The sequence below is a fragment of the Procambarus clarkii genome, chromosome 20, assembly GCF_040958095.1.
Source record: "Procambarus clarkii isolate CNS0578487 chromosome 20, FALCON_Pclarkii_2.0, whole genome shotgun sequence".
NCBI lineage: Eukaryota > Metazoa > Arthropoda > Malacostraca > Decapoda > Cambaridae > Procambarus > Procambarus clarkii.
In genome coordinates, this window is record NC_091169.1 from 34,853,521 (window position 1) to 34,862,204 (window position 8,684).

Here is an 8,684-nt window from a genome sequence, read left to right on the forward strand (position 1 = left end):
CTACACCATGGGTGGTTTCCCCTCTCTTAATTATTCTCCCTCCTTTTTACCCAAGAACCCAATTAAGAGCTCAGCCCCAGCTTCGTCGTGAAGACAAGTGAAGGCAGATAAATATTCCAGTCACAGAGTAGTCCCTCCTGCAGACCTGTGGCCTAATAGCAGCAGCGGTCTTCACCAACCCGATGCTCGGACGGTAGTGCCTTCTTGATGGCAGTGAGGACTGCTGCCTTGAAGGTTGGATTCGTGCAGGATGGTGACTCGTATCTTGAAGGTTGGACTCCTGAAGCTGGCTCGTCCTAGGATACCGTCTAACTAAGCTGGCTCGACCTAGGATACCGTCTAACTAAGCTGGCTCGCCCTAGGATACCGTCTAACTAAGCTGGCTCGCCCTAGGATACCGTCTAACTAAGCTGGCTCGCCCTAGGATACCGTCTAACTAAGCTGGCTCGCCCTAGGATACCGTTTAGCTAAGCTGGCTCGCCCTTGCCGAACGCCTGACAAGTCCGGACGATCTCCGGGGTGGGAATGGGTTTATTAGCTTGAGTTTACCAACGGTGAAGACCGCGGCGCGTGTGGGTAACAGCTGTGTTTAATGGGAGAGAACGGCGCAGTCTTCCTGTTAATGAGATTCTTAGCAGGATTGGCGCGTTCTGTCCTCCTGCGACGCCTCGATGCCCACTCCCCACTTGACGGGTTCCCGCGTAAAGTCATTATAACCAAATATAAAATCACGCCTGCATCTTGGCGTCGGGTAAGCTGATGTAGAAGTCAAGTACAATGGTGCAAATGGTATTGTTGGCACTAAATTGTTAGAATTATTGTTCCATAACGAGTATTTAAGTGTATGGTGTAACACGAGACCATCTGTCGGCAACATTGCCCTGAACCCTGGCTAGGGTTTAGGGTTATGGTCAAAACGAACACACGACGGTTCAACAAAAGCTCATTTTCTGCTTGCCAAAACTATTAGGTTAGGATGCACTAGTTTAACTTAGGTTGTGCTAGGCTTGGTTGAGTTAGGTGAGGTTGGGGAGAGTTAGGAAGGTTTTTAAGATAGGTTGAGGAATGGTTTTGTGTCCGGCGTGTTAGTTTAATTTATTTATTAAGCGCTCCATGACTAGTCTGTGAGCGGTGATGGACTCCGTACCCCATCCTGTGGGCGGTAGTGGACCCCACACCCATCCTGTGGCGGTAGTGGACCCCACACCCATCCTGTGGGCGGTAGTGGACCCCACACCCATCCTGTGGGCGGTAGTGGACCCCACACCCATCCTGTGGCGGTAGTGGACCCCACACCCATCCTGTGGGCGGTAGTGGACCCCACACCCATCCTGTGGGCGGCAGTGGACCCCACACCCATCCTGTGGGCGGCAGTGGACCCCACACCCATCCTGTGGGCGGCAGTGGACCCCACACCCATCCTGTGGGCGGCAGTGGACCCCACACCCATCCTGTGGGCGGTGCAGTGGACCCCACACCCATCCTGTGGGCGGCAGTGGACCCCATACTGACCCAATTAATTGTGTCTTTACATAATACCTTGTGAAGACGGTAATAGGTTATATGTAGGGCAAACATCCAAAGAGTGCAAATTTAGAATTTCGCAGCATTATATTACCCTCCTAATATATATATATATATATATATATATATATATATATATATATATATATATATATATATATATATATATATATATATATATATATATATATATATATATATATATATATATATATATATATATATATATATATATATATATATATATATATATATATATATATATATATATATATATATATATTAGGAGGGTAATATAATGAAACCTTCCGTCACCCGCTGACAGATGCCGGGCTGCAATCTGTCAATCTTCCTAACGTTAATGAGATCAACTCTTCCATCAACGTCAACGCCATCAACTTTTTTTTATTTCATGTATATATACAAGAGTTCTTACATTCTTGTACAGCCACCAGCACCCATAGCGTTTCGGGCAGGTCCTTAAATCTTATTTTTTCACGGGAACATAACCCACCAAATCGTTTAACAACCAGGTACCCATTTACTGCTGGGTGAACAGAGGCTAAAGTTAAAGATTGGTGCCTAGTTAATCCTCCCCGGCCAGGATACGAACCCAGGCCAAAGCGCTCGCGAAACGCCAGGCGAGCAGCCCGTCCTCCAAACAAATACCCAAAAGTGATTCCATCCACCCGCCAAACCCCAGCTGTTTATGAATGAAAAACGGTTTACACACGACTCACAACTGATTTCGTTCGAACACTTCCGGAACAAGTGCTTCACTGACGACTTTTGTTCAAATCACAACGCTGTAAATGCTTCACCCACGTACTACCAATACAAATAATCGCCAACAGAACCTAAACACCTAACCTAACCTGTGTCTATGCCTAAGCAAATATATGCACAATATGGTAATATATTATAATATCAATTTATATTTGATTAAATTCCCGTTTTAAATACACTGCATGTAAAAATTTATGAATGCGTCTGTGGGGTCGACCGCTGGATGGAATGGACTTGAGTCGAGGACGGGTTGAGGCGAGTGTTTCCACTTCGCCAAGGGGACTGCATCAACTCTTCCATCAACGTCACCGCCATCAACTCTTCCATCACCGCCATCAACTCTTCCATCACCGCCATCATCTCTTCCATCACCGCCATCAACTCTTCCATCACCGCCATCGCCATCAACTCTTCCATCACCGTCACCGCCATCATCTCTTCCACCACCGCCATCGCCATCAACTCTTCCATCACCGTCACCGCCATCAACTCTTCCATTACCACCATCAACTCTTCCATCACCGCCATCGCCATCAACTCTTCCATCACCGCCATCGCCATCAACTCTTCCATCACAGCCATCAACTCTTCCATCACCGCCAACAACTCTTCCATCACCGCCATCAACTCTTCCATCACCGCCATCAACTCTTCCATCACCGCCATCAACGTCATCAACTCTTCCATCACCATCATCAACTCTTCCATCACCGCCATCAACTCTTCCATCACCGCCATCAACTCTTCCATCACAGCCATCAACTCTTCCATCACCGCCATCAACTCTTCCATCACCGCCATCAACTCTTCCATCACCGCCATCAACTCTTCCATCACCGCCATCAACTCTTCCATCACCGCCATCAACTCTTCCATCACAGCCATCAACTCTTCCATCAACCTCACCGCCATCAACTCTTCCATCACCGCCATCAACTCTTCCATCACCGCCATCAACTCTTCCATCACCGCCATCAACTCTTCCATCAACCTCACCGCCATCAACTCTTCCATCACCGCCATCAACTCTTCCATCACCGCCATCAACTCTTCCATCACCGCCATCAACTCTTCCATCACCGCCATCAACTCTTCCATCACCGCCATCAACTCTTCCATCACCGCCATCAACTCTGCCATCAACCTCACCGCCATCAAATTAACACTTTATGCTCTTTTTTACGTTCAGGGAGGAACCGTGAAATTTGTGAAGTGATTAATATTAGCGTAGAGCGTATACACCTTAATGGAGCAATTACCTGATAGCATAACATTGTTAGTGACTGTTGCTACTGGTGACTTAGGTAAGGCTAAGTTGGATTAGGTAAGTTAGGTTTTAACCTAAGATAAATATCCTTTAGTAATCCCTCTATTGTATTAGATTACCTGTTGTATATACATCACTCAACTGTTCATCAGGTGACGTGTTTAAGAAAAGTCAGTTAGTATATATATGCCTAGAATATTTCTGATTTTTCTGAGTTATTAACTAACTTCAGTTGTTAAACTACTATTTAAACCCCAGCTTGGTATATAATGCAAATTAACCGTCTTTTTCCCCTAGTTCCTTTAAAAATAAACCGTCTTCTCCCTGACTATCCTAAAGGAACGATTGGATACACACACACACACACACACACACACACACACACACACACACACACACACACACACACACACACACACACACACACACACCGGTTTATCAATTAATCTGTATTACACACTTCATCGTTAAAACCCGAGACCTGGTAAGACGTTCATCTGTTAAACTGTTGACACACACTAGACAGCACACACACACACACACACACACACACACACACACACACACACACACACACACACACACACTGTTGTTGGGCTCCGCCTGACACACTAGATAACTCCTCCCTCTAATGTAAAGCCCCGCTTGGCCACTCAACATGTTGTTTATCTATTAACATGTGCTAGATATCAACTTCTCGATCCTCCGGCTGGGCTCGTCCAAGCTGCAGCCGACCACAAACATGCATTCCTCAATTTTAATGCATTGTGTAATCAAAAACATTTATTTTCTTCAAATATAAATTGATAGTTGAGTATTGTATTATTTTTTTTGTCATAGGCCAAGGTTAGGTTAGGTAAGGTGTTTTGATTTTGTTAGAAATTATTTGTGCACAGCCTGCCCTTAGGCAGGTCTCGTCCAAACAGCGGCCGACCCCCTAATGTGTATTTTAAAATTGAACGTGCTGTATATTCAAAAGTTTTTCTCATATATGCATAAATATTATAATATAATATATTGCAATTTTGCGTATAGTTAGGTATATGTGTTTAGGATGTGATGGCACTTATTTGTATTTCCTGTACGTGGGTGAAATATTTATAGAGGTGCAATTAGACCTGTCTCGGGCCAGGTTCGTTAAACCGGCGGCCGTCTCCTAAGACACCAATTTTAACGTACAGTGCATTAAAAATTGGTTTGTTCTCATATATAAATGAATGTTATTATACATTATAATTCTATGTATAGTTAGGTTATGTTAGGTGTTTAGGTTCTGTTGGCGATTATTTGTATTTGTAGTACGTGGGTGAAGCATTTATAGCGTTGTGATTCGAACAAAATTCGTCAGTGAAGCACTTGTTCCGGATATGTTCGAACGTCAGCAGTTGTGAGTCGTGTGTAAATCGCTTTTCATTCATAAACCAGCCCGTCCTCCAAACAAAGATCCAAAAGTGATTCCATGCACCCGCCAAACCCCCTGTTTATGAATGAAATGCAGTTTACACACGACTCACAACTGCTGACGTTCGAACATATCCGGAACAAGTGCTTCACTGACGAATTTTGTTCGAATCACAACGCTATAAATGCTTCACCCACGTACTACAAATACAAATAATCGCCAACAGAACCTAAACACCTAACCTAACCTATCCTATGCCTATTTATACACAATATGCTAATATATTATAATATTAATTTATACTTGAGAAAATTCCCGTTTTGAATGAACAGCATGTTAAAATATATGAATGCGTCTGTGGGGTTGACCGCTGAATGTAATGGACTTGAGTCGAGGATGGGTTGCCATGATCAGCCCGTCCTCATAAACAAAGGCCAAAGTCCATTCCATGCACTCGCCAAACCCCCTGTTTATGAATGAAAAACGGTTTACACACGACTCACAACTGATGATGTTCAAACACTTCCGGAACAAGGGCTTCACTCACGAATTTTGTTCAAACCACAACGCTGTAAATGCTTCACCCACGTACTACCAATACAAATAATCGCCAACAGAACCTAAACACCTAACCTAACCTAACCTGTGTCTAAATATGCATAATATGCTACTATATAAACAGTATTAATTTATATTGGAGAAAATTCCTATTTTGAATGAACAGCATGTTAAAATTGATGAATGCTTTGGGGTCGACCGCTGGATGGAACCGAGTTGTTCTGAGGACAGGGTGCTTATACCGTATTTAAATTTCAATTATATTAATTAGATATATTTGAACAGCTAAGGCTTAGCGGCTAAGCTATCAAAATGAAGCTTATATTTACGTCAGTCTTATGATGCATAGCAAACTAAGACTCATTATAATTCCACAAGGAGCTACGACCGTAGCTCAGTCGATTAAGGCAGCGTCTGGGATGCTCTCGGACGTAGGTTCGAATCCTCGCCACGGCCCTTGTGGATTTGTTCATGGCTGGCAAGTGCAGTGTGTGTGTGTATTTATTATTTGTGTCTGCAGAATCCAGATATTAGCTCTTGGACCCCGCCTTCCTAACCATCTATTTTTCCTCTATTATATCCACTACATAAATTTAGCTCTAACACGCGTTCGCACACACACACATTCCCAGGAAGCAACTCGTAGCAGCAGTCTAACTCCCAGGTACTTATTTACTGCCAGGTGAACAGGTGCATCAGAATGAAAGAAATTGTTAATTTGTTCCCGCCTCCGCCGGGAATCGAACTCGGGCCATTAGGACTACGACCCCCAAGCGCTGTCCACTCAGCCGCGAGGCCCTCTGTGGTGTGTGTGTGTGTGTGTGTGTGTGTGTGTGTGTGTGTGTGTGTGTGTGTGTGTGTGTGTGTGTGTGTGTGTGTGTGTGTGTGTGTGTGTGTGTGTGCGTGTGTGCGTGCGCGCCTGCCATCCAGTACTCCTACCATCATCCCTGGTATTGACTCGAGTAATCAACCCGCCCTCAAGAGGGCTGCAGAGTAATATAAAACGTGTGTCAATAATTTTGAGAAGAGTGCTTCAGAAATCAGTGAAGCACGGAAAAGCTGGAGAACGTCATCAGTTATGAGTCATTAATCATTTACACGACCACTTACGGAACCTGTACATTTTCCTTTATTCATAGCGGTTTGGGTTACATCTATTAAAACACTCTACGAGCTTCAAAACTTCACAACCCGAGCTTAATATTGGTATAAACAACCTCGTAGAACTTCGGAACTTGATGAATTCTGGCTCAGTTGTAAATTACTTTAATTATTAAACATGAGAGACGGATTTCACATGGATCTGATGCTTTTGGTAACTAGTTCAAGGGGGAACGGAAGGCAACTATTAGGAGAGAGCACCAAGCCATTACCACTGTAGCACTTGGAAGGGGGTCAGGATAAGGATTTAAGATGGGACGGGAAAAGGAAGGAATGGTGCCCAACCATTTGGACGGTCGGGGATTGAACGCTGACCTGCATGAAACGAGACCGTCGCTCTACCGTCCAGTGCAGCTAGTTGAAGCAGAGAACACACACAGCCGCGCCTGTGTTTACCATGAGACAGGTGAGAGGTGTGAGTTGCACTAGGGATGAGAGCGGGAGGGGTGAGGGGTGAGGGGCGAGGGGTGAGGCGTGAGGGGTGAGGGGTGAGGGTGAGGGGGAAGGGGGGGGGGGTGAACGTGCCGACCTCTCCACCACCTCTTTAAACAGGCAGATTTACGACCGCAAGTCTCTCAACGCCTCTCCCGCCACGAACGGTGGTTGAGGCGGCCGCCGCGGGGGTCACCTCCAACCATAGGTCAACACGGGTCACCTGGGAGGTCAAGTTGCGGCGCGGGGACCTGGCAGAAGAGCTCTCAGAGCTCAAGGCAAAAACTCCGAGGAAAAGATAGATGGTAAAATATGGCGGATGATATTTATATGTGTACATTTGTATGCATGTGCCCGCCTACCTGTCACTGATCCCTCTCTGTCTCTCCGTCCATTTGGACTGGTTGGTAGAGCCTTCGCTTCGTTCCGGGTCGGTGTTCGATCCCGATGGTCTAAGTGATTGGTCACCGTTCCATCACTTTGTTCCATATCCTTTCCTTCCGAGTGGTATAGTCACTCTGGCTTAGCGGACTCTCCCGGCAACAGCGTCTTGTCAACAAAGCCTTAAATAGTGTCGCTTAAACGCCTACTCCAGAAATATAAGACACAGGTTCCCGGAGGAACCATAGAAGGCAGGCTTCTGTTAAGGCGCGCGTCTGGGGGGAGGGCCCAGGACGCTAGTTCGATCCTACCATCCTGCTCCAAAGATATTCTCATAGAATGTCACTTTACTCTGACTTCAGTGTGTGTCGTGATACTTCAGTAGCACAGAGCTGTCACCATCACCACAGCCGTCACCACCACTACTACAATCATAGGTCACCTCACTATTGCCACCTCAATCACCACAACTACCACCATAAGAATGCTTCCAACCACACGGTGGTTTCTATAGGCCATTGCTCCTCATGCCTCTCCGAGGGGGCCAGGTCATCACCACCACTACTACAATCATAACTACCATTGCCACCTCAATCACCACAACAACCACCATAATAGTACTACCCTCACTCCCACCACCATCTGTATACCCTCCTGGCCAGACTAGAAAGGAATTACCCTAACCATCCCTCACATCCCCTCACAGCGCAGGGGATGTGAGGGCGTGGGTAGGGTAATTATGAGGAGGAAGCACTAAGCCAGTATGAGTATACAGCACTTGAAGGGATATGAAAACAAGATATGAGTTGCGATATGAGGACGGAGCGAGGGAACAGTGTATATCCTGCTCGTATATCCTGCTCTCCAATCCTGGGTTGGCCGCTTCTGTGGTTGCAAGGCTGCAACCACAGAAGCGAAGCTGCGATTCTGTGGACTTGCCTTTAAGTCCCAAAGGCAAAATGCTAGCTAGAGAAGCAACAGTAGTGTATGGCTGGCACTGGGATTGCCAGAGTACTTGGGAGTCTGGCAACGGGCGGTATGTGCAATGGACCGGTGGAAAGGGAGTGAGAATGTGAAGTCAATTAGTGCAGTTATCTCGTCCCAAATATGGAACCTTCCTTCACTTACCGATGTGTCATATCGAATCAATTGTAGCTGGCTTACGTTCAAGGT

At 45.7% G+C, this 8,684-nt stretch overlaps 1 protein-coding gene across 1 annotated transcript; it reads left to right on the forward strand.

Moving 5' to 3' along the window:
* Nucleotides 1-207: 207 nt before the first annotated feature.
* LOC138366811 (autotransporter adhesin BpaC-like) lies at nt 208-3,526 on the forward strand. The gene is made up of 2 exons (XM_069328095.1): nt 208-271; nt 2,589-3,526. Exons 1-2 carry the CDS (start codon nt 208-210, stop codon nt 3,524-3,526), a joined length of 1,002 nt encoding a protein of 333 aa, XP_069184196.1.
* Nucleotides 3,527-8,684: the final 5,158 nt, after the last annotated feature.